The sequence below is a fragment of the Siniperca chuatsi genome, linkage group LG7 (assembly GCF_020085105.1).
Source record: "Siniperca chuatsi isolate FFG_IHB_CAS linkage group LG7, ASM2008510v1, whole genome shotgun sequence".
Classification (NCBI taxonomy): Eukaryota; Metazoa; Chordata; class Actinopteri; order Centrarchiformes; family Sinipercidae; genus Siniperca; species Siniperca chuatsi.
In genome coordinates, this window is record NC_058048.1 from 13,444,158 (window position 1) to 13,470,122 (window position 25,965).

The window sequence follows — 25,965 nt, forward strand, 5'->3', positions numbered from 1 at the left end:
TTTGGACCCACAATCCAGCTGCAAAACACCTGGATCACAGACATTGAATGAGCAGATGGGGAAGTTTGGTGGAGACTGAGAAACATTTTTTTACCTGTAAATACTAATCAGTATATTAGAAGATATTCTTCCCAACTGCAGCTGGCTTCATCAACAAGGCCCGGGACCCCCGCTGACACTGACTGTCAGCCTGCCCCATTGACACTAAACGTTACATTCACATACAGTCTCCACATCTGACTCAATCTGTTACATTAACGCACATGTTCTGGATTATTATCTCTGTACGTTGCACATAGTCTTTATACTTTATACTGTGAACTTTTGCACATTCCTTCCTTTTCATTTTAAACACTGTACAGCCTTTTTCCCTTTTAAAAACATATGTTTACATATTTGTTTTATATACTTTCACATTTTCTATTGTAAATGTTTGTTTTCTTTTTATGCTTCTTGACTTTTGTAGTACTTGTTTTTTTGTTGTTTTTTTTTCCTTTTCTTTTACTATGTTTATTGTTATGCACGACAATATCAAGGCAAATTCCTTGTATTTGAAAACCTACTTGGAAATTAACCTGATTCTGACATGAAACGATAGGGGGGCACTGAGGTGAATTGTATGTACAACCTCCATTTGGTAATGATAATTCTAATGAGATTTGTCTTTGTTTTTCTTATAAACACACAGGCTGCTTTGGAGACCAAGTTTGACGACCTGTTTGGCACCTCGGCTGCTATCGACCCCTTCAACTTCAACAGTCAGAACGGCATGCGGAAGGATGACAAGTAAGTCTTGAAAACGTAACATTGAGATTTGTTGGTCTGTATCATTATAGCTGTATAGATGATTTAAGAATTGCCAAGAAGCTAAATTATTGTTGTTACATTTGCACCAATTAACTTGATATATCATCACAGCGGGGTCACGCCATGTACACAAATATCACTTGCTCAGTTCACAGCACAGATGTGGATCTTTAGTTTGATTGTGTTTGTTTTGTATATGTCAACGACAGCAACACGGAATTATAAAATTTGATGTATAATTAGATGAATACAAAAATCCAGACCAAAATCAAGCAGAATTTCATTAGATGTTACAAATCACCTGTGAAAATGCAGTTTATTGATTTACTGATTTTATGATTGACATTTTGTCTATACCCATCAGAGACCGTCTGATTGAGCAGCTGACGAGGGAGATCCAGGCCCTCAAAGAAGAGCTGGAGTCTTTCAGACTGGAGGTAGAGGAGAGGAGAAGAACCACCAGTTTTTCATTTCTTCCTTACTCTGCACAGACAGCGAACAAATTTCACACACAAAGAAATCCATAAAAGATCCCCAGAGGCAAGTGAATCAGCTTTTCATCAGCTCTATATCTGTCTCTCTCTCTCTGTCCCTCGCCAGAGTGGTCGCTTGTGTCAGGCCCTGAGGGGGCGTGTCAGCGAGCTAGAGGCGGAGCTTGCAGAGCAGAGCCACCTGAGGCTGCAGGCTGCAGGGGAGAGCGAGTTCCTGAAGGCCGAGCTGGATGACCTGCGGAGAGTCAGAGAGGACACGGAGAAGGAGCAGCGGAGCCTGACGGAGATAGAGAGTAAGACTTAATGCACACTGTCGCTTCTTGGTCACATAATCATATTATAGTCGCTGTATAGATATGACTCAGAATCAAAATATTTTTGTAATTGTTGAAGCTTTCTTGCCCTCATTTTTAATCTATTTTTTTGTCTAGTCTGACGAATTCCACCCATTTGGCAATTACTTTAAGTCATCAATCACAATGGATGCTGTGTCCTACTTATACAGAGCAAGGGACATTATTTAGATATTAAACTGGGCCTTTGTTGTAATGATTTACCTGGAGTTTTCCTCACCTGGAGTTCCTGCGGTCATTTACTGTGTCTGCTAATAACTGTGTGTCTGTCTCTTGTCTCTGTTGTGTGTTTCTAACCAGAAAAAGCTCAGGCCAATGAGCAGCGCTACACCAAACTGAAGGAGAAGTACTCAGGGCTGGTTCAGAGTCACGCAGACCTGCTGAGGAAGGTGAGAAAGACGAGTCTTACTTCTTCTTCATGTTCATCAAATCCTTCTCTTTGTCCTTGTCCCCTCCTAAAAAAACAAACTTCCAAGTTAAATAAAGTTCTGTCCTCCCGCTGTCCTAATTATTTTTGGTGTGTTTCTCTGCATGTCTGCATCTGTGTCCCATGTTCTTCTGTGTGTGTGTGTGTGTGTGTGTGTGTGTGTGCGTGTGTAGAACGCAGAGGTGACCCGGCAGATGACAGTGGCTCGGGCAGCACAGGATGAAGTGGAGGCGGTGAGAAAAGAGATGCAAGAGAAGGTGAAAGCGGCTCAGGAGGTTGCAGACCGACAGGTGAGCATGAGATGAATTTTGTTATCTCCACCAAACACATGCAGCAAGTCAGCCCCGTGCTTTCAAATCAGTGTTGTTCAGCCAAATGATTTGATTTGCTGTGCTGTGGCAGAATACTACATGTATTCAGAGCTTTGATGTTGAGGAAAATAATGAGGTAACGTTTCGAACTTCGGGGCCCACAGTGAATTAATTTGGCTAAAAAATGAGGCAAACAAATTGAGAAATTGTATGTTTCATTTGGTTTGGTTTTATGGACCTGAACAAAGCTGTAAACTTGAAAAGCGTGTTAGGGCTGGAAAGGTGTTCAAAGGTCCCACAACCTTCAGTGGAGACTCAGCTGACTCTAAACTTTCGGTTTCACTTTCGGTTAAAGTTTTCCTGTTGTTGGTGTTTTCTTGCTCAGGAGAGGGAGCAGCTGGAGCAGCTTCAGGAGCTCCAGAGAGAGCTGGTGTCCAGCAGGGTGGAGCTGGACTCCCTGAAGACCACCATGGCCTCGTCACAGCAGGTCACTCTTCTCTCAGCTTTATTATTTTACATCCCTCACACAACAAGATTAGCTTAAATATGCTAACTAGACTCCCGATGTTGCTGTGAACAGTTACTGAACTCAGTTATAACAGTCCCAATTAAAAAAGATAATAGCGGCTGCTACAAGAAAGTGTGAAAAGATTAATGATGTGAAATTGTTCACCCTGACGGACCTGGGTCATCCTAATGAGCTGCTGGCGTCACACACTCTTATTCTAGTCATCATCATTTATTTGATGATCTCACTTACACCCCACTTTTGTTGCCTTAGTTGGTGTGTTTGTGATTGGTCGGCAATATGGATCAGCTGTTCATGGGACCTGTTTTCAAGAAACATTTTCAATCTTGAAATACTGACTTTTTGTTGTGCGTGTTCCGTTCACACTTCAGAATCCACGACGACTGTCAATCCCTCCATTTTTATGTCATCTCCGCTCTTAGTCACTGACAGCAGAATCTCAAACACATCCAGTCTCTGACAGAATTGATATGCTAATACATTTCTTTGACATCAGTGAATTGGTGTTCAGTGTGTGTGTGTGTGTGTGTGTGTGTGTGTGGTGGGTGGGGAATAAGTTTAAACAGTAGCAAAATAGTTTTCACCCTCTACTCTTCCTCTTGAACCTCTCTCAGCCTGCATTTGTCATCTCAGCACAGCTGACCCAAGTGGAACTCGCAGGTGCCAAGATGATATTTCTAACAGGCGACTGACCGCGTTTATTTAAAAGAAGAGACCAGAACGAAAACACAGAAGCAGTAAAAATCTTACCCAAACAACTGCTTGTGTAAATGCAGCCACTTGATCTGCAAAAATTAGTTCAGTAAGCCATAAATTCATGCTATTAACCCTCCCAACCCTCCTGATTGCTGGTGAATCCCTCCACCCCCGTACCTCTCATCTGTCTCTGCCTCCCACTCCTGACATCCTATTTTTGTAGCCATTACTTATCAACTCTGTCACTCTTTTTGTCCTCCCCCATCTCTCTAATCTCCACAGTTCTTTTCACACACAACCCACGTCTTATTGCTCTTGTCACGTGCCTCCAGTGTTCAGCTCCCACTAGCTACTGTCGTACAATTTGTATCCATATTGTTAACAATTCTCCTTCGTCTCTCAATGTTTCTCCTCCTCTGTCGGACCTGCTGACACCCAGGCTGTAAGTCTCTGTTTCTTACCTGCAGAACACTTTCATGCACTCAACTCATTATTTGACCCCTACAAAATGAGGATAGTTAATAGTCCAAAAATGTAATTTCACAAACTTCCAGTACGCCGGATCTGATGTAACTCTTCACTCTGTTGCTTGAGAAAGCAGTCACCAATCAGTTGTGTGACTTTCTAAATAACTATTGCAATTACTTATTATCAGGCTGTCCAAATAAGTCCCTTAAGACTCTCCAGTTGATCCAGAATGCTGCGGCACGTGTACTGACAAGAACTAGGAAAAGAGATCATATTTCTCCAATATTAGCTTCTCTGTACTGGCTCCCTGTAAAATACAGAATAGACTTTAAAATCCTTCTCCTCACCTACAAAGCTCTTAATGGTCAGGCACCATCGTATCTTAAAGATCTCATAATACCTTATTACCCGACTAGAACACTGCACTCCCAGAATGCAGGGTTACTTGTGGTTCCTAGAGTCTCCAAAAGTAGAATGGGAGCCAGAGCCTTCAGCTATCAAGCTCCTCTCCTGTGGAATAAGATCCCAGTTTGGGTTCGGGAGGCAGACACCATCTCCACATTTAAGAGTAGGCTAAAGACTTTCCTCTTTGATAAAGCTTATAGTTAAGGCTGGCTTGGGTGAGCCCTGAACCATCCCTTAGTTATGCTGCTATAGACCTAGACTGTCGGGAGATTTCCCATGATGCACCTCTTTCCTCTCTCCTTCTCTCCCTCTCCATCTGTATGCATTTTTATCCCATTACTGCATGTTGCTAACTCAACACCTCCTTTCTCCCATAGTTCTGTGCTTTCTCGTTGCTCTCCTTCTGTTGCTTTCAGCAGGTATTTCTGCCTCCGGAGCTGCAGAGTCTGGATCTGTGGTTGTGGGCCACCTGCTGCCCCTGTGTTCCTGCTGAAAAACAACTGCTACTACAGTTGTTGTTATTGGCTCTGTTACTAATACTGACATTATTTTTCCTATAACTGCCATTCCTATAATTATTAATTTACTAATATTAACACTACAATTACATTTCTACTATTTTAAAAATTCTAGGTTGTATTTGCATTGTGCCTCCCTCTCTCCCACCCCAAGCCCCCTTTCCCAAAACCTCTCTCTCTAAACCTCTCTCGCTCTCTCTCAAAACCTAACACGGCAGCGGCAGATGGCCGCCCACCATTGAGTCTGGTTTTTAAGGTTTCTGCCTCTTAAAGGAAGTTTTTTTCTTGCCACTGTTGCCAAGTGCTTGCTCATGGTGGGATTTGTTGGGTCTCTGTAAATAATATTATAAAGAGTACAGTCTAGACCTGCTCTATAGGAAAAGTGCAATGAGATAACTTCTGTTATGAATTGACGCTATATAAATAAAATTGAATTGAATTGTTGCCATAATTCATAATCACTGCATTGCAGCCAAGTTGCGCAACCACAACTTCCCAGTGTTCGTTTGATTGTAAACCTCAACCCAAACCTCTCTGGAGGCTGTACACCTCTCACAAATTTAAATGGAGGCACTATTGGCACTTTACTTAGTGGTTTAAGATAAAGTGTTTTTTTCTTGTGTGGTCGTACCACATCCTGACATGTCACAACAGCTGCATATTATCCTAACCATAATCTTCCTGTGCCTCAAAATCACTTTCTTCTATTGTTAACTTTCCTCTTTCTTCATCTTTTTTTCAATCCCTCCATCTTTTACTTCCTCCCTGCAGTCGAGTGAGGTGCTCAGCACCCAGCTGGTCGTGCTGGAGTCTGAGAAGGCGGAGCTAGTGCAGTCCTTGTCAAAGGTGGAGGCGGAGCTGGCTGTCCGGGGGGAGGAGCTAGAGCAAGTCCAGAGCTCACTGGCGACTGAGAGGGAGAGCGGCGTGAAGACAGCGGAAGCCCTCCAGAACCAGCTCAACGAGAAGGTGAAGAATTGTCATTTTCTCAATTAGCTTTCTTAATTAACTTTTGTAATTAGCTGTAATAAATCAAGCAGATGTTTCAGGGAACCAGTGTGTCCGAAGAACTTCTTATTTATTTTACATTTGGACCCTCTGGCATTTCTAATAAAGGTTGGTGTGATGACTTGGAGCATGTCTGTGTGTAATTGCATTCACAGGAGAGCAGGGAGCAGGCGTTAGAGAGCCAGCTGGTAGCAGCTCGCTGGTCCAGTCTGCAGGGAGCTGTGGAGGAGGCAGAAAAGATCATCCAGGACTCGCTGGCTCAGATAGACGACCCGGTGCACATTAGCTGCACCAGCTCTGCGGGTCAGGAGCTAATGCTTTAACTCATTCAGTGTTGGGATGCTAATTAGCACTGTGTTTAGTAATATTTGTGTGCATGTTTATGTCTTAGCTCCCGTCTTACTGCCTCATATCTTATTTTATTTATTTATTTTTAAATTTCTGCAGACTACCTAGCATCCAGATGTCAGGCCTCTTTAGACTGTATGGACCGACTCCACTCTGCCAGAGAGGCTTTCATGGCTGACAACACAGGTGAGAGGATTCACTTTGTAAGGGATGCACTACACAATCAGCTTTTTTAACTGATGTCTGTGATCCATTCTTTTTCTACTGAACATTTTCAGGAATGAATGTACAATAGGTGTGTAGGGGCAACACCAATCAGAAAAACAGGGTGGGAACCGCAGAGAAAAAGTAGAGAGAAAGTCGACATGGGGCGAGAATTGGAAAAACAGTTGTCATTTCAATGGTAATTCCCAACTGAAAAATAAGTTTGACCACATGTAGCTCTGTAATTTAAGGTAATATACAGTGCATCTGGAAAGTATTCACAGAGCTTCACTTTTTCCACATTTTATGTTACAGCCTTATTCCAAAATGGATTAAATTCATTATTTTCCTCAAAATTCTACAAACAATACCCCATAATGACAATGTGACAGAAGTTTGTTTGAAATCTTTGCAAATGTATTAAAATAAAAAAATCACATGTACATAAGTATTCCCAGCCTTTGCCATGACACTCAGAATTGAGCTCAGGTGCATCCTGTTTCTGCGGATCATCCTTGAGATGTTTCTACAACTTTATTGGAGTCGGCCTGTGGTAAATTCAGTTGATTGGACTTGATTTGGAAAGGCACACACCTATAAGGTCCCAAAGTTAACAGTGCATGTCAGAGCACAAACCAAGCCAAGAAGTCCACGGAATTGTCTGTAGACCTCCGAGACAGGACTGTATCGAAGCACAGATCTGGGGAAGGGTACAGAAAAATGTCTGCAGCATTGAAGGTCCCAATGAGCACAGTGGCCTCCATCATCCGTAAATAGAAGAAGTTTGGAATCACCAGGACTCTTCCTAGAGCTGGCCGCCCGGCCAAACTGAGCGATCGGGGGAGAAGGGCCTTAGTCAGGGAGGTGACCAAGAACCTGATGGTCACTCTGACGAAGCTCCAGCGTTTCTCTGTGGAGAGAGGAGAACCTTCCAGAAGAACAACCATCTCTGCAGCACTCCACCAATCAGGCCTGTATGGTAGAGGGGCCAGACGGAAGCCACTCCTCAGTAAAAGGCACATGACAGCCCGTCTGGAGTTTGCCAGAAGGCACCTGAAGGACTCTCAGACCATGAGAAACAAAATTCTCTGGTCTGATGAAACAAAGATTGAACTCTTTGGCCTGAATGGGAAGCGTCATGTCTGGAGGACACCGGGCACCGCTCATCACCTGGCCAATACCATCTCTACAGTGAAGCATGGTGGTGGTAGCATCATGCTCTGGGGATGTTTTTCAGGAACTGGGAGACTAGTCAGGATCGAGGGAAAGATTAATGCAGCAACGTACAGAGACATCCTTGATGAAAACCTGCTCCAGAGCCCTCTGGACTTCAGACAGGGACGAAGGTTCATCTTCCAACAGGGCAACGACCCTAAGCACACAGCCAAGATAACAAAGGAGTGGCTACGGGACAACTCTGTGAATGTCCTTGAGTGGCCCAGCCAGAGCCCAGACTTGAACATCTCTGGAGAAATCTGAAAATGGCTGTGCACTAACGCTCCCCATCCAACCTGATGAAGCTTGAGAGGTCCTGCAAAGAAGAATCGGAGAAACTGCCTAGGCGTGCCAAGCTTGTAGCATCATACTCAAAAAGACTTTAGGCTATAATTGGTGCCAAAGGTGCTTCAACAAAGTATTGAGCAAAGGCTGTGAATACTTGTGTACATGTGATTTTTTTTTTTTTTAATTTATTTATTTTTTAATACACCTGCAGAGATTTCAAACAACCGTCTTTCACGTTGTCATTATGGGGTATTGTTTCTAGAATTTTTGAGGAAAATAATGACTTTAATCCATTTTGGAATAAGGCTGTAACATATCAAAATGTGGAAAAAGTGAAGCACTGTGAATACTTTACGGATGCACTGTACTGTAGTCGGCTTGCTATAGCTAATCATTGTTTGCTAGCTACTAGCTAACAAGCTATTAGCTTGCTAATGACCCTCCTAAATGCTAAAGAAGTTGTTTCTATCACCTGTAGGGGCTTTTCTGAACATATCTAAGTTGTGTTAAATAATTGCTTTCTTTGTTCACGTTTTTAAATAAAAAACACAAAAGACGAGTTAAAAACCTGAGTGCATTAAGAAACCTGATTTCGTCAATGATTTGCATATGGAAGAGTAAAAACATGAAACAAGATGAAAAGAAATGTGTGTGTGTATATATCTTCAAAACAGCAATAAAATAGTGATTGTGAGGTGACCAAAGTTCTTATACATGTATGTTTTTATGTTGACTGAGGCATGTGTGTGTGCTGGGTTGCTGTGAATCCCTAAAGATTTGCAATTATTTGTTTGTCTAGGTGTATCTGAGCTGGTGCGAGTGGTGACCCAGTGTGGCCACCTGGTGGGTGACACCATCGTTCAGGGTAGTGCCACCTCCCACATGGTGCCTGTGGAGCAAGCTGATGGTAAGTGTGGATGTGTCTGACAGACGCAAAGAGAGAGAGATAGAGATGGATAGATGGCAGTCTCCACTTCTCTCCTGATATTAATTTGTGGGCGAGTCAGTCGGCCCAGACATGTAGATGTTCTGACTCGTCTGTGAGTCATGTGTACCATGTGTACAGTAAGGTTGGGCAGTATAAATTATAAACTATTGTCTGTAATTTGCTGGGATATACATTAATGTTAGTGTGTTGTGAAAATAGTCTTCTGGTGAGTCTATATATCGTCCTACTCCAGCGGTCACATTGTGATAAGAAACTAGCTCTTAAAATAGTCATGTTAAAGTTTCTGACTTCATACAGAAAAAAATGTTTGCAGAATTAACTCTCTTGGGAGATGTTAGCAGCCTGGGCAAGTCTAAACATGCCCAAATATAATGCAGGTCTGGCCAGCGGTCTTATTATTGCAACAAAAAACAAACATGTAGACTTGAAACTGGGTCGAACTGAAGCCGCGTCTGTAGCTGTGGCTCTGGAAATGGATGGAGAGTGCTTTGACACTTGTGTTTGTCCATACTTTGCTGAAACATTTGAATGCAGCATTTGAAAGCCTGTTTACAGTTTGATGCAAATCACTTGGCTGACCTGTACCTAAAAAAAAAATTTTAAAAACAGCCTGACAGCTGCTGTCGAGGTAGTTTTGGTTTCCCTCTTCCTCCCATCAGAGTGGCTGTTTCAGCTGTTAGCTGACATGTTGCCAGAGGGGGGTGTCAGTATAATTAACACTGCAGCTGCAGCCACTAGTGGCACTGTTACACATCAGAGTTTACAGGGGACATAATATGGTATTTTAATAGAAAACTGACAATATCAGAAAAAAAAATCACAGCATGGACTGTGTTAGCTTTAACACTTTAACGTATATCTACCAGGAAACCAGATTTTTTTGATGGTTTTCTTTCAGTGCACGTTTGTGTATTTTAATGACAATAACACATGCATCCTCCCTGTCCTTGTGTCTGTCCACGTCAGCCCTGTCAGAGAGTGTGAAGGCGTGCGGGGCCGAAGCTCTGGCTATGCTGGGCCAGATGAAGCAGCAGGACAGTCTGGCTGCAGCAGACAATGGCAAACTGAAGGCAGCTCTGGAGGCCATCCTGGCCACTGCCGAGGTCCATACTTCATACATACATAAATACATGTTTGTACTCTGATACTGTGAATGTAAAATGGGTCAAAGTGTCCCCAGAGTTGTTGTATGATGAAAACAGGAATGAGTTTAACTGAATCTAGTTGTTTAAATTTGGCCATGTGTGCTATGTGTTGTGAACTTTTGCTTTAATGCTGACTTCAGTCTCTCTTGTTGTGTCTTTGTTCAGAAACTGCGTCCTCGAGGTTTGGAGTTACAGCAGGGGGAGCTGGGAGATCTTGTGGAGCAGGAAATGGCTGCCACTTCCACTGCTGTGGAATCGGCAGCTGCCAGGATAGAGGTGCTTGAAGTGTGTGTGTTTAGCTGTGGTCATCTGATGGCGGATGTGTATTTAAATGTACTTTGCATGCTGTGTGAAAACATTGCCCCCTGTTTCCCTTTACAGAATTATTAACTTCAAAGTGTCTCTTTTTGTCTCCTTTGTGCCTCTGTGGATCCCAACAGGAAATGCTCAACAAGTCTCGAGCACTTGATACAGGAATCAAGATGGAGGTCAATGAGAGGTAAAACACAGATTAGGGCTGGGTTTGGGAGCTGCAGGGAAACAGACTGGAATCACTTTTTACCATCACAATAGGTTTGAAAACACAATCGACTGTCTCCCAGGTGAAAAAAAGTCTATACGTAGGGTCTAATGTCTTCCAGAGAAAAAAAAGTTTAATTCGGGAGAGTGCAAGAAGATCTGAACCAAAAAGATCAACCTCATTAAGCTTACAAGAGTATCACATTTTCCTGAAATAGAAATAAAGTTGACCCACAAACAAACTACTTTCTTTGGCTTTATCTTGGTTTCTCTCCTCTCCATAATGTAGCAGTACATTACATTAAGATTAAAGAAGAAACCATAACTTTGGAAAACGGGAACTATCTGTGGCTAAAACTCAGAGCAGCAGCAGCAACCATCTCTGTGGTGAAAGAGAAATGAAAGTGGCTTTAAAAAATATGAAGATTGAGGAACTGATTAATCTGCTATAGATAAATACAGTAAGCCAAGCCTCGAGTTATTTGTTTGTTAAAGAGCTGACTACAAGATGTAATGGATGCAAACAAAGGCAGTGGACTGGAATAGGAGATAGAGATGCTTTTCAACAAGGCAGCACAACAGTCACATGATATTTCAGTGCAGTTGCAGACGGTCACACACTCTGAGGGCTGATGTGCGAAGAATTTCATCAGTTCAGCCATAAAGCCTTTGCAAAAGTCTGAAGCCAGTGTGGCACGTAAAGTTTGTCTGCACATCCATACAAACCAGAAAATAGTTTCTCCAATATTTATTCTGTAGTTTTAATATTGTCATTCCTTTTTCACTGGAACAAACTGCTATCATATTAAAGATGTCTTACTCCAAATGGGTTTATTTATATTGTCCTGCTAACGGTTCCAGAAATCTCTTGATTACATTATTGGGCAGAAGCTTGGCTCTCTGCTCCACACTCAACCATCGGAGTGATTTGTTTCATGCACATAAATCTTTACTAAAACCATCCAAAGCTTCAGGAACATCAGTTACGTTGTAAGGGATTCGATTTTCACTCCGTGCTGCTGCTTTTTGTGTGCATGTCGTCTAGTAATTAGGTTTGTATCTCTTCATTTTTAAACTCTAAAACTCAAAGAGAAAATTATGAATTATTCATCCAGTCTGTGTAATAATTCTCTTTGTGTGCAAATTAAGGCAATTAAACTTGCGCTTTCTGCACACTTTTCTCTCATCTCTCCCACTGACTTAATTATTAATGTAAAAAAAAAGTTGTTTTCTCAAGAGCTGCTGCACTGCACCACTGCTGTGAGAGATAATAATGATATGAATTAAAATGAACAAACAACTACTGTAGCTACAAATGCTACATTGAGAATTTAGGTTAGTGGTGCATCAGTCATGCAATAACTAGACTGTGGGGAAACTAACTGCTATTTCTAAATAGTGAGGAGGCTGATTTCCTTCTGATTTGAGCTCCGTCTTTCAAAGTGAAGCCACTCTTAAATGATATTTTTTTGGCTACAAGCTGAGCAGGCTGGACTAGAATGAGTTGCACTGAAGATATTTGCAGACACAACATTGAATAGGCTTCACGATGTTCTGCTTCCTGTCAGAAAGATCAGTATTATTAACAGCAGCTGTACAGTTACAGTGTGTCAGGGTTTATGTCCTCTGCTCTGTCGCCCCCTGCAGGATTTTGGCCTCCTGCACAGAGTTGATGCAGGCGATCAAGGAGCTCATTATGTCTTCCAAAAATCTGCAAAGGGACATCGTGGAGAGTGGCAGGGTGAGTTATGCTGCAGTTTTTCTTCATGTCTTCCCTAAATTTAACAGCGAGATAGAAGAGATGTTATTAACAGATTTCTCACGAGGTATTCAGCATCATTTCAATTCCAATATCTAACTGATTAAAAAAATGCTGCTTTACAGTCTTTTAATTGTAATGGATACATTTCATATTCACTAATGCAAGTTTACAGATAGAAAGCTTAACTTCAGAATTTTACTAAGGAGGTCTGTTGTATGTGTATTTTATGGTTCAACAAATATGTAGTTTCCTTTTTTTTTATTAAAAAAACTGAATATACTGCTACGAAAAAATACCTTGATACCTAGAATAACATTAGGCACTACTTACAGTATATTGCAGTCTCTGACACACTCTCAACCAAGGCTATATTTACTGCAGGGTGTAGTATTGGATGTTGTACAGATCTTCATGATACTGTGTCCAGGCTAGAGCTGTAACCATTAGTCGATTAACTGATCAGTCGATGGCACAAGGTTCTCCAATGTGAGAGTCTGCTGCTTTTCCTCGTCTTTAATCAGAGTAAACTGAATATCTGTGGGTTTTGGACCGTTGGTCAGACAAAACAAGTCATTTGAATATGTCGCCTCGGACTCTGAGAAACTGTGATGGGCATTTTCTGATGTGTTCTAGACAAAACAATGATTTGATTAATCAAGAAAATAATTGGCAGATTGATCGATAATGAAAATAATCATAAGTTGCAGTCCCTGTGCTCAGACCTGAGAGTTTAAAAAGTGTGTTTCCTCTTTTCTCCACCAGGGGGCAGCCTCCATGAAGGAATTTTATGCCAAGAACTCCCGTTGGACTGAGGGCCTGATCTCTGCCTCCAAAGCAGTAGGATGGGGCGCCACTGTCATGGTGTAAGTATCAGTCCTCCCCTGACTGTCTCTTACAGAGTATAAAAGTGCTTAATGTTCATAAAGTTAGAAGCTGTGATTACTCCGTGAATCTTAAATGTCGTAAAGAATGAATGAGGTGACCTTTACAGGGAAATAAGTAAAGAACAAACAAAACAGTAAATCAGGTTTTAAGCATGGAAGGTCATTCATAAATCAGGTGTTTTGAATCCCTTGAGTTTATTTTGCACTGTGTTGTGTCGTTCCAGAGATGCTGCTGATCTGGTGGTGCAGGGCAAAGGGAAGTTTGAGGAGTTGATGGTGTGTTCACATGAAATAGCTGCCAGCACAGCACAGCTAGTGGCTGCCTCTAAGGTGAGAAGAAAATGGCAAAAGAATTATGACTAAATTGATGGTCTAAATTGCTTGGTATTTACTGAGCTGTGATACAATTGGAGGAGTACAGGTATAAGCAGCATTCCCATGTTGTGGTTCTCATGTCTCTTGTCTCATCGCTGCTCTTCCTCTCCAGGTAAAAGCAGACAAAGACAGCAGCAACCTGCGCCGTCTGCAGCAGGCGTCCCGGGGCGTCACACAGGCCACTGCGGCTGTCGTGGCCTCCACCAAGTCTGGGAAGTCCCAGATTGAAGAGACAGGTGAGAGAATCACCTTGACTGGAAAGTTAGATTCTTTGGTTTAATAACTGACAGTTACAAGGGAGTTAAAAGCTACAAGTTATAAGAAAAACTCGAAAGGTGTTTGAACATAATTTGTTGTTTGTGTTCAGATACAATGGACTTCTCCAGCATGACCCTCACCCAGATCAAACGACAAGAGATGGATGCACAGGTAAGCAGCAGAATACAAACAGGCACTGAGCACAAATACCCATCTTAATAACCCACACAGCTGAGTTGTGCGTCTTAAAAAATATGTTTTGAATTAAGTAGAGAAGCAAAAGTAACTTCACTCCAGGAAAGTTTTCTGACAAGGAAAATTCTCTCTCCCCTTTTGGCCCATAACATGAGAAAATCTTATTTTAGGAAGGAATTATTTAATAATTTGTTAGGATTAATGATATGTGAGTTTGGCGACATATAAATTAATAAAGTTTCCACATTCGACGCATTGTTTTCCATCCATTGAGAAGCCTAATTTCACTTCACTCTGTGTTGTGGCTCTGCTTTCCCGACACTGAAGGAAAAACACAGAAAGGCCTGGACCTGCTCATACACATGGCCCTTTGTTGTAAATGCACAGAGGGCTTCTATTTGAAGTGTATTTTTAGGAGTCTAACTAAAACCTGTGTAAATAGTGATTGTTAACTGGAGACAATGACATAACCAGCAAGAATTTTATTAACCACTGCTAAGCTTATTTAGCGAGGGTGACATTTTTGTGTTTTAAAAAAGAACAATTGATTGCATATCAAAAGTATGTTTATCAAGTGATCAATAGCTCAAACTTGAATCAAACGATGTTAAGAATCAGAATCAGAAATACTTTATTGATCCCCGAGAGGAAAAGGGGTTAGGACTCAGATTACCTCATGTTTAAATTGTATGTACTATTCAATGTTTTAAAAGAAGAAAACCATCATTTATTGTATCGTAAAAGCTAGTTTGTTCCCTCTCGGTCTGTCTCCATGCAACTGTTTTCTGTATGTGACTCATAAAAATAATGATCTGTTTAGGATTTTAGGTTTCCCATGGTTTGTGAGGAGAAATAAAAGGCCACAGGGAAATGACGAGTGTGTGTTTGTCCTCTGCCCGTGTGTCTGTGTTTCCTCAGGTCCTGGTCCTGGAGCTGGAGACCCGTCTGCAGAAGGAGCGAGAGCGTCTCGGCGAGCTGAGGAAGAAACATTATGAGCTGGCTGGGGTAGCAGAGGGCTGGGGCGAGGAAGAAGAGGGTGAGGACAGAGTACAACCACTGTAAAATCAATATAACCCTAAATATATTGAAGTAAAAATGTAAATAAAAATCGTCTGTCTCCTTCTTCTCCGCAGGCACAGGTTGAGACCTGCCGCCCCTGTCGTCCCCCTCCTCTACCAGAAGACCGGCTTCTGTCTGCCTCTTTCTATTTATACACACTTTTCAGTCTCTTTCTTCCTTGTTTTCTTCTCTCGTTTTTGTTTGTTTGTTATCTAAGCCAAATTAAAAGGTGCTTCTTTTCTAAACCTGCTTCTCCACCCGTGTCCGAAAGCTTCCATAAAGGACAGCGGCAAGGGCTCAGCGACGGCAGGGGGTGCGTCGAAGGGAGGAACAAATGGACGTAAGGAGTGGGGGGAAGGAGGTCCTCTTCCCCAGGACTGTGTTGGTGAAAAGCAGTCGCTGTGAAGTCGATCCGTTCTACCGAGTATTTAATGTCATTTTCTTCCCCTGGGTTTTAATAACGGCGCTCAATCAAGGAATCACAGCGGAGACGCTACGAGCACAAGTTCTACTCAAGACATCCCAGGATGCACTGCACAAGGGCCAAGCTCTCAGCAGAAAGAGGGGGAGATCAGTGACTGTCTGCCCTACCCCAGCCCCAAAACCATGTCTCTGTGTAACATAGATGGCATGCATGCTCTCCTACTAAAACAAGTGTTTTTGTTCCACATCGTGAGCTCATAAAGCTGTGGGAGCCTGAGCTGCTCTTCATCTGTCTTTATCTTCCTCCCTAGTTTCTTCCTACTATTCTTTTCTCACTGTGAGTTATCACCTTATTAAGTCCGTACCGCTTCACTGGCCGGTTCACTGGACTTTCTGCCTTTCACCTCTCCACCATTGTAACGACCATGACTGTTAACTGGAGCCGACCCACTTTTTGTTTTTACAGACGCTTGCATGGAAACTCTTAAAACCGCTCCAAACTGTCAGCGTGCAGAGTTTTTTTTCTCTCAACAGTCTTCTCCCTGTGAGCTTTGAGACTGCCAACTACCTCATGCTACATCGTCAGAGGTAGCGGTGCATCATGGGTAGGTCTGATGAGAGAGAGCTGTCGGCCAAACACTAATGACATGGGGTCATTTTTGTCTTTTCCCCTTTTTTATTGGTTAAAGGTAGGAAAGAGGGTTGTGGGAGGAAAAACCTCTTTTTTATACAGAAAAAAGCAACAACACTTTTCCCCCTTAGCAATTATAGTTCAAGTCTGGCAGAAAAGTTCTTAAATAAAGTTTAAGACCTTCATTGGTGCATATTGAAATTTTTTTATTTTTTTTTTTTTAATGTCAGTGGGTCCAGCAGCACTACAACAAATCTGTCCCAGCAGCAGCAGCTTTGGAGGTGGAGCTGAGATCCAGTCACATAATGAACTGCTAACGGTGTCTTCTGACAGACGGAATCCAAGTTGTTCGCTCCGTTATTTCCTGGAGACGTAATGACTCTGCCAGCAGGACGACCGTACTCCTCAAGACTGGACTGCCCGCTAAGTCAGATAAATCTGCAGAAGCAACAAAAGGAAGTCCAAAAAAATTTATAAAAGATTTTATTTTTTTTTTAGACAAATGTGGAATGTCAATTTTGGGAAGTTTAAGGCTGCACAAACCTTTATTCATTGTAGATTTTTATCCAGTGTGTCACATGATCCTGCCTCTTCAAACACCCTGCGGGACTGATTGGTGACTGCAGTTTTATAAATCCTCCACTAACTAACAGCCTGCATTGCCAGGACCACAATGAACTCTGAAGTATGCAGCACACATGCTGCAGTGTTTTCAATCGCTTCCTCAAGACCAAGTAGCTGTGTAAATAAACATACAAGCCTTCTATTGTTGGAAATAATCTTTTGCTTTCTTTTCATCTAAAAGCATTCAATAGCATCAAGTTTTGCATCTCTCCAAGTAAGGATTCAGTTGAATTGAATTAGGGATACAAAATGGTGCACATGAATGCCACACATAACTAATATAAGTCATGATTTTTTCCATAAGAGGTTGTTATTTAACAGAATTTTCCTACTGAGACTGATGGACTTACTTGTTGCCAGTGGACTCTGTGAGAAGACCGATCATGCCTTGAGATGAGCAGGCATCCGTTTTGATCTCCAACACCTTATTTCTTTTTTCTGTTTGATGAAGGCGATGATGATCCTCTTGGAGTTTCTTTCTCCATGTCTTAACATGCTTAGTTTTGACGCTCCGCTTCAGCTGTGTATCTACAAAGTTGTGACACTGGTTTATTTAACAGACTCTGGTCAAATAGTATTTGCCAATAATTCTTAAAAAACTAGTTTTAAACCACTTGGAGAAGCAGAAAAGTGTTTTTATTAATCAGAATTTGAAATAATTTTCCCATTTGCTGCTCCACCGGGTTAAAATAAACAAAGTATTATTTGCAGTACTGTTGGATCCAGGTCTTTGTATTTAATAATGATTTTAGCTGTGTTCTGTCACTTCCTCCACACCTGGGCAAAACGGTAGCTGTTTTCATTAGAAATTAGAACATAAAACAAAAAATACCACAAAAGAAGTATAAATCAATTTTTTATGGTATTTAAAGTGTCTTGAAAGGTGAATTGAACGCACCTTGAGTGACGTTTGGTTGTATTTTGCCCAAATATTCTTTATTAACCTGTCTCTCTTGGTCTGTCTTTTGTCTCTGCTCTCGGGTCTGTGTCTGTAGTCCTACCAGCTCAGCCAGCCTTTCAAACTGCCTCACACTGTAGTCAAAGAGAAACAAATACTCACATAGCGACATTGAAATATGTCTTTGTATGATATACTAAAACTATGTTGGTGGGTTTGTTTTTATTTTTTCAGTTTTTAAAATAAATATTTCAACTCATACAGACCCGGGTGTGACTGTGGTTTTTATGTTAGTCGAAGCGGCTATTGAGCGATCATGAAATGCAGTTAGTGAAGAGGGAGCGGCTGAGATGATATTAGTTATTTTTTTGATATTTCTGCTTGTAGAGAACACAGTTATGTATCTGCTCTTACACCTCATGTTTACTGTTTTTCCTCCACATAGCATTATTCTTGGAAAAGTTGGATATTACATAACAATCACTGATTGATAATTTGTGTCAGCCACTGTTCTATTAATCCTCTTACCTGCTGATGCAACACTCGAAAACCTTGAGGTTTTCCAAGAAAATGAATAAAGGGTGCATTTCAGCTTTTTTTTTTTTGAGATAATATGTACGTTTATGTGATTAATTAGTGTTTTCAGCGCGGACACAATCAGGTGCTTGTTTGTGTGTGTGTGTACTTGTACTTGCTACATAGGGAGGAAACATGTTTTTTACCTACAGAGTGAGGACATTTTTGGAAAGTGAGGACATTTTGGCCGGTCCTCACAACTTCAAAGGGCTGTTTGAAGGTTAAGACTTTGTTTTAAGGGTTAGGTTAGAATTAAGTTAGGGTGAGGCATTTAGTTGTGATGGCTAAGGTAAGGGATTGGTGAATGTATTATGTCAATGACGGTCCTCACAAAGACAAAAGTACAAGGATGTGTGTGTGCAAGAGAAGTGGGATGTGTGTTCGCTCCATAACTGTCTTTTACAGGAGCAATCACCGCACATCCACATCAGAGCAGAGCTAAAATCCTGATGCACCTAATTGATTTTTTGGGGAGGTAGATTCTCTTCCAGTAACAGCACTGACTCATGCAATTTAAAGTGTTTTGTTGGCATTCAATTTAAAATAAGATATTGTCAAATATAGAGACACAAAAATTTGTAGAAAGTATGTTGCTGCTCCCAACTCCAACCTGCCTGTTCTTCCCACAGTAGAAATAAATTACAAACACAAAATACCCCTCCACACACAGATATGTTGGAGACACTGCAGGACTAAATGAATCAGCGTAATCTGAAACCCCTGTGCTGAGATTACAGAAATCCCTAATCCCTAGGGCTAAAGTTTGCTCCAGGATCAACCACATCGTCTGATAAGCGTCTTATTTCCTCATATCTGCATGGCAACAGACTGCCACTGAGACTGTAACACAGAAAAATAAAAGCTACACCTGATGGCACCAAGTTACTATCAACCTTGATAAAGTTTCTTGCTTATTTCCACTGTTCAGCATCTTTTATTGATCCATTCATATCATTTCAGCCTGGGCAGGTGTCCTGCAGGAATGTATTCCTCCCTGACAGTTAACGAGCCACACCTGCTGTCAGGTACACACAGACCAGGTGTGCCTGCTTAACTACCAGCAAGAACCATAAACATGCAGGACTCTGGTCCAAAACAGCAAATAAATCCAGTGAGCTGACAGTGTTTGAACAACAACAATAGGCTGAGGAACTGTTGCTGCAGAAAGGCACCCGATAACAGTGATACGTGACATTTGAGGATAAATCAAATGTTACTTCCCTAATCTAGAGGCTCTCAGGTAGTTTTAAACTTCCTGGTAGTGTAGACAAATAGCAGTTGTGTCTCAGACCAGGGACAACGTTCATAAAGATACATTTAAACAAATGGTCAGACTTAAGATACATGTCCAATTTCATCAGATGCACAAACACTAGTTCTGGAGTATTTTAAGGGCTCTACATGCTCCCACAGGTGTTTTCAATCATTTTGGCGGATTAGACCTCTGCTCAGGTGGAAGGTGGGTGGAGCTACGCTGGGATTCCTTGAACTAATAATAATGATTAAGGTGTGATTTGTCCCACTCTAACAGGTGCAACAAAGCTACCAGCAGAAGGAGGGAGGTGTCAATAAAACACAGTCTGTACACACCCACACAGTCCTGAGAAGAGCTCTAATCAGCCAATATGAGTGAAATCACTACTCACTGCACACATAATTTACAATGTGCTCTGGGTAAATCAAGACTGTTTCCAAGCTAAAAAAAAAAAAGCCATGGCTATAGCTTCAAGTTTCTCTGTGTATGGAGTCCCAAAATTGCCTAAATGTAGCAAAAGATGATCTGATAAGTCAGAAATATAACTAAATAAATCAATAATTAATACTAGTTAGATAAAAAAAATTTAAATGGAGTGTAAACAATTAATATAAAGCTTTAGTTAGACTTTTCCTTTAACCTTCAGTTAGTTTGTAAAAAAAAAAAGCTATTTATCGTTATCTTTACCACCAAACAGTTAATGAAATTTAAATTAAAACTTAATTACAACTAGATGTGATTCACTTTTTTTGGGGTTATTTAATAATTTATCTTCCCTATTTTTCTAACTTTGTTAGCATCAGCTTGCTGACTAAAATGCTTTAGCTGCTGTTACGAAAGTTTATACAGTGATGGTGTGATGTCACACACACACACCCTGGACCAATCGTGGAAGACTAAAATAAATCAAGTTTTAATTAATTTTATCAACTGGTTTGTGGAAAAGGTTAGCAGTACGATTTATAACAATATTATTTATTAGTGATTTCAGTTATATTTTTAGAATGTCTGATAAGCTTTTACTACATTTAGTCAGTTTCGGGCTCCATACTGTGCACTCCAGCAGAACGTTTCCATGAAACTGACTTCATGAAGAATTCTTCACAATGACATTTTGCTGATAAAATTGAGAAATTTAAAAGGTGAGTGAAGCACAACAGACAAAATACTGTATACATATTGTATATGTTGCTGTAGTTTCAAAAGGCCTTTTACCTTCTCATTGGCTGCTTTATATCATTGTTCAAATTGTAAATTGAGCCATGTTTTCCTGTTTTTCTCAACTGTTATAATGGAAACACAGCTACAGTATAAGGGTGTGTTGCCTAACTTGTTAGACTTAAAATTAGTTGTCATTGTTGTTGATCAATCGAAGTCAAATGACACTAGTCTAAGAGCAAAAATCTTGGCCTAACTCTCTAAACCAAAAGATTTCTTTGGAACCAGACCCTCTTCACAAGCCGTCCACCAGCACTACTTGTTCTCTACTTCTCTGTCAGTGTCTTGGCATCACTTCACAGTTACCTCTGATCTGATTTACATGTGGTACAGTATGCAGTGGTGCTGTGTTGTTTTGCTCTGTGCTGCCACATGTGCAATGTGGTGGGTGGTGCCTGTAAGAAAGACAGACCAAGCTATTTATAGTCTCCGCAGTCCTGAGCTGGGCTGCCTTACAGCAGCAGGTCTCCTGGCAGCAGCAGCAACAACAACAGTGTCTGTGTTTGTCTCCCCTCTGCTCTCCAACACAAGCAGGATCCAGCAGGGACCAGCTGGCCTCACATATATAGATGCTTTAAATCAGCAGGTACGCTGGAACAGGCTGATTGTTCAAAGCCACTTGTGTGGAAAGAAATGTATCTACAGTAGGCTGCACAGGAGGGAATGAAGTTCTTATTATGGACCGGTGTGACAGAACATTGATCTTTTCTTTGCTTCTGAAACAACATATACACCATATAGAAGGCCTCAAACATTAAGATTCATTGTTGAATCAACATCTGGCATGATATCAACAGAAATCTAGCGTCAGGTCTACAGGAGACAACCTGCAAAAGTGTGCCGAAATCAGGTTTTCCTCTTCTTTCTTATTTGTTTAATTGTCTCTGTGAAGGTTCATATTTGTTTCATTGTTTAGAAGTTTTCTGCAAACAAAAATATAGTTTCAGAGCAAAGAAATCTCCATCCCATCAAGTCCTCTCTGTCTATAATCGAGTCCTTAAAATCTTTTTTTCATCAAAAGGGAAAAAATCTGTAACTGCATTGAAATCATTTCAACATGTTTCCAATAAAAATCAACTTTTTTTTTCAACAAATTTCCAGGAATTAGTGTCTGTATCTTAGTCTATCTTATTAGTGTCTGAAACAAGAATGAATAAGCATGTCACTGCGCTGGAATCAAGAAAAATGAAATTTTTCATCTGAGATAAGTTTTTTCACTTGTTTTGGAAAAAATAGACTTTACTGACTCAAATTGCAAACAAAAGTGACTTGATAAGAGATTTTTGCATTGCTGAAGTAAAACGGTTAAATTTGAACCATAATGAAAACATTTACGTCATACGATTTAGTTCGGTTGAGTGACCCAATGGTGCATTTGTCAGCAGGCCCAGTGTTTCCTACCAGCCCTCCTGACCCCTCAGACTCTGTCACAACACAGCAACATGATCACATACAGTAACACCAGAGTAGGCCTGCTTTCTCAAAATCTATAACTAACCCTTAATCTAACATAAATTCTAACTTTTCTTCTTCAGATTTTCAGTTCTCCAACAACATTTTTGGCTCGAACATGCAGCACGCTGAGTCTCATTCCCACCCCACCCATTGTATTTTATGTATTTTATTATAGTTTCAGCGAACAAAGATGTATATACGTCTTGTCTTTCAAACATTATTTTTTACTTGATAGTAGCTACACAATGTGGATGGATTGCACAGATTAGAGGTACAGAGATTAAGATTTGGACCCACATTATTTCACACTGTGCACTTAAGTTTTATTTACCTTCTTACCCATGCTTACAAGGATTAAGTTGGACTTTGATCCCTATTTCACCAATGCAGAATTACTGCTGAATTAGACTGGACTGAGGGGGGATTTTCATTTTAATTAATTGCCTTTTCTTCAGCATCCTTGTCTCTGGAAACATCTGATGATGTTGTCATGGAGATAAGGTGCAGCCCATGAGACTCAGATGTGTTTCTGAGGCAAAACATTTCAATTGTCTCACTCTCCATGGCAGCAATTTTAGTTGTACCAGTTTGGATGATTATTTACTATATGGTACACCAAGAAAAGTTTGTATGATTTACCCAGTTAGCTATATAACTCTAAAAATCTGTTTTTATGATTCCTGGTATTTTTGCTCATTTTAAGAGACACATGGAGCTGCTGGCCTATGGGAATGGCCAGGGATTAAAACATTCAGTGATCATGTCTAACCTCTTTCCCACTGAAATTGCTCCTGGTCACAATGGATTACTGTATTAAGAAGCCAAATAAACCAAACCACATTCAGTCAAGGCTCTTAGCTTTTTTAAGGAGTTGCCTTATCTTTATTAGGTGTTCCAGACATCATCTGGTCAGAGATATTTGTTAATTTTTAATATCCCTTCAGAAATGTTTTAAGACATAAAAAACTTAATTTGTGTCTGATATGGTTTTTCCTCCAAAAAAGTTTAATTACATCTACACAACATCTACAATCCAGAATCTATGAATATGTAAATATGTCTCCTACTTGACTAAAAAGTCCATTCTCTGCGTATACGCACTGGAGGCTTCAGGTTTCCATGTCACAATCTCAGCCGGCTGGAGGGGTGTGTCCCTGTCTGTATTTGATTGACAGCATCTGGCAGGCTGACAGAGAGCCGCTGTTACACCATAGGGAGTGAGAGACAAAGTAAACTAATTTGAGCTGTAGCCTACATGTCATGGGCAGACAGCGTGTTGTTAGTGGTGTTAAAGAGTAAGGACCACAGAAGCATCTAACCAGACCTAAGTGACATTTGCAGGCACATTAACTGCTGTCTAATGTGCTGCACCTGAGCAGCTAATTGGCTATCTAGCCTGTAAACTGATGTAAGCAGTGCACTTTTCCTTGATGAATGTTTGTTTGCTTACTTTATGTGAGATTGGCTGTATCGAAATAAGGTCTCTATCTACGTAGACGATACCGGAATGGTGTTCCATCGAATTAATGCAAAACTAGGGGGCGCCATCATGAAACCAAAAAAATATAAAATATAAATTACTCCCTTTTGGTTTCTGATTTTTTTCTCAAAGACAAAACAGGACAAGTGATTTACAGAGCAGCCGATGTGTATGTTGTAGCAGACAAAAGAAATGCAATTTAATTTCAGTTTCAGTTTGTTTCCCAGGGGTCTATTCCAGAAGACAGGTTCAACAAACTCTGAGCCTAACCCTGAACTCTGAGTCGATGAACCCTGAGATGGAAAAGAGTTTTCAGTTCCAGACCAGCTGAGTCAGATCAATCAACTATGAGTATGTTCACTCTGAGCTCAGCGCTTGCAAGAGGACTATAAAAAGCCATCATCAATGGAGCTCCAACAGTCTGATTCACCGTGGCAACAGGTGAATAAAAGGCAGAGCCTCCATTTTAATCCAGTAGATGTAGAGATAATAATGCATGCATATGCAGACTGTGCATATTTGTCTTTAAAAAAAGAGTCTGAGTCAGAGCAGGGAAAAGTCTGAAGAAGTTAACACAATAAAGTTTTATTCAGTGTTGTCCATTACTTAATCATTTGCCAGACTTACATTTCCATTATGGATGATGAAGTAGTGGAATCTGACTGTGTATTAGACTGTAGCCTACTTTACATTTTGAATATATTTGTTCAGCTTTAATCTGACAAAACACGGGCAAGCAACTGAAGATGAAAAATGTAGTTGAAGATTTAAAAAAAAAATATAGATCAAAGACATAGAGACATTGTAAGCTCACAGTCTGATTCAGTAATAATGTCTTTGGTGGTTTGCACTTGAAAAGGCGTCAAGGTTAAAATACAGTAGATTTTAAATTTTAGATATTTATTTGGATCTTGGCTCAACATCTTTCAGTGGCTTTATTTCAGCTACTTCAACAAATGTAGTAAATTTAAACACAGTCACTGAAATGCTGTTAAAACAACATTTCTGGTGGCCCCCAAGATACTCGAGCCTTCGTGTCTGCCTGCTCCGTCTGTGCTTGCAGTAAGGCTTCCCACCAACCTCCAGCCGGTCTGGTGCGCCCTCTACCCGTGCCCAGCCGACCCTGGTCCCACACTGCTGTGGATTTTGTCACTGGTCTTCCCCCATCTGGAGGTAACACGGTGATATTCATTGATAATTTTTCCAAGGCTGTTCACTTTGTCGCTCTCCCTAAACTGCCCTCAGCATCAGAAACAGCTGGTCTCCTGGTCCTCCATGTTTTCCGGCTCCATGGCATTCCTCAAGACATATTATCAGACCGAGGTCCACAGTTCTCCTCCCAGGTGTGGAGGGCTTTCTGCCGGGCTTTGGGCGCCACCGTCAGTCTCTCATCTAGATACCATTCACCGACTTACGGGTAGAAAGAGCGGGCTAACCAGGACCTGGAGACAGCTCTGTGATGCATCACTGCTCACCACCACCCGGCTGTTGTCAAGTTGAAACTACCTGCATCCATGAACATTCACCCTACCTTTCACATGTCTCTACTGAAACCTGTTTCAAGGTTCATAGAGTCAGTTACCATGGTAACTGATCCAGAGTTACCTCTCTTTCTGGAACGGAAAACCCAAAGTTTCCCTCATCTCAGGGTTAACAAACTCAGAGTTTTCACTAAATCTGCTTTCTGGAATAGACCCCGGCAGTTTAACATGGTGTCGCTATGATGGTTAGCTAAGAATCCCGCCTACATTGTACTATCTGCAGTGGAGAACGAAATTGAGAAAAGTGTCTGGTACCAAAAGTGAGTCGAGTCTAGCCGAGCCATACCATGCAGTGTAAATGAGGCTTTAGAGACTGAAGGTGCTCTATATTTGTGGAAAAAGACATAAATCTATAAAAAAACATGATGAAGTAGGCAAATTGTGAACTATATCTTCTTCTGAGCCCAGCTACTGATGAAGAACAGTGGAATTCAGGTTGTGAAGGATACCTGACAGGAACATCCTTTGTATTGTAAACCGGTGTGAACGCTCTCACTGTTTATGGAAGAGTTTATCTGAATAGGAGTGTCAGCCTCCTGAACAGCAAAGTGTCATCACTCAGGCCGCCCTCACTGAAGGCCTCTGAATGCATTGTTTTGTGCTTGCCTTGCACATTGCTCTCTGGCGAGGCCAGCCTCTGCTTTTGAGTGCCT

At 41.1% G+C, this 25,965-nt stretch overlaps 1 protein-coding gene across 3 annotated transcripts in view; it reads left to right on the forward strand.

The window, feature by feature from the left end:
* The window catches only part of hip1 (huntingtin interacting protein 1), a 46,730-nt gene extending 28,678 nt beyond the window's left edge, over nt 1-18,052 (forward strand). For 2 of the 3 annotated variants that reach the window (XM_044202394.1, XM_044202395.1), the window contains exons 12-31: nt 689-786; nt 1,172-1,244; nt 1,408-1,591; nt 1,952-2,040; nt 2,252-2,368; nt 2,775-2,876; nt 5,777-5,971; nt 6,166-6,313; nt 6,458-6,544; nt 8,865-8,972; nt 9,981-10,117; nt 10,325-10,435; nt 10,600-10,658; nt 12,326-12,419; nt 13,203-13,303; nt 13,549-13,654; nt 13,812-13,935; nt 14,067-14,128; nt 15,071-15,188; nt 15,286-18,052. In XM_044202394.1, coding sequence (XP_044058329.1) covers nt 689-786; nt 1,172-1,244; nt 1,408-1,591; nt 1,952-2,040; nt 2,252-2,368; nt 2,775-2,876; nt 5,777-5,971; nt 6,166-6,313; nt 6,458-6,544; nt 8,865-8,972; nt 9,981-10,117; nt 10,325-10,435; nt 10,600-10,658; nt 12,326-12,419; nt 13,203-13,303; nt 13,549-13,654; nt 13,812-13,935; nt 14,067-14,128; nt 15,071-15,188; nt 15,286-15,296 — 2,124 coding nt within the window. In that variant the 3' untranslated portion in view covers nt 15,297-18,052. The remainder of the gene's footprint in view (nt 1-688; nt 787-1,171; nt 1,245-1,407; nt 1,592-1,951; nt 2,041-2,251; nt 2,369-2,774; nt 2,877-5,776; nt 5,972-6,165; nt 6,314-6,457; nt 6,545-8,864; nt 8,973-9,980; nt 10,118-10,324; nt 10,436-10,599; nt 10,659-12,325; nt 12,420-13,202; nt 13,304-13,548; nt 13,655-13,811; nt 13,936-14,066; nt 14,129-15,070; nt 15,189-15,285) is intronic. The other variant, XR_006378569.1, reaches the window with a different exon arrangement.
* Nucleotides 18,053-25,965: the final 7,913 nt, after the last annotated feature.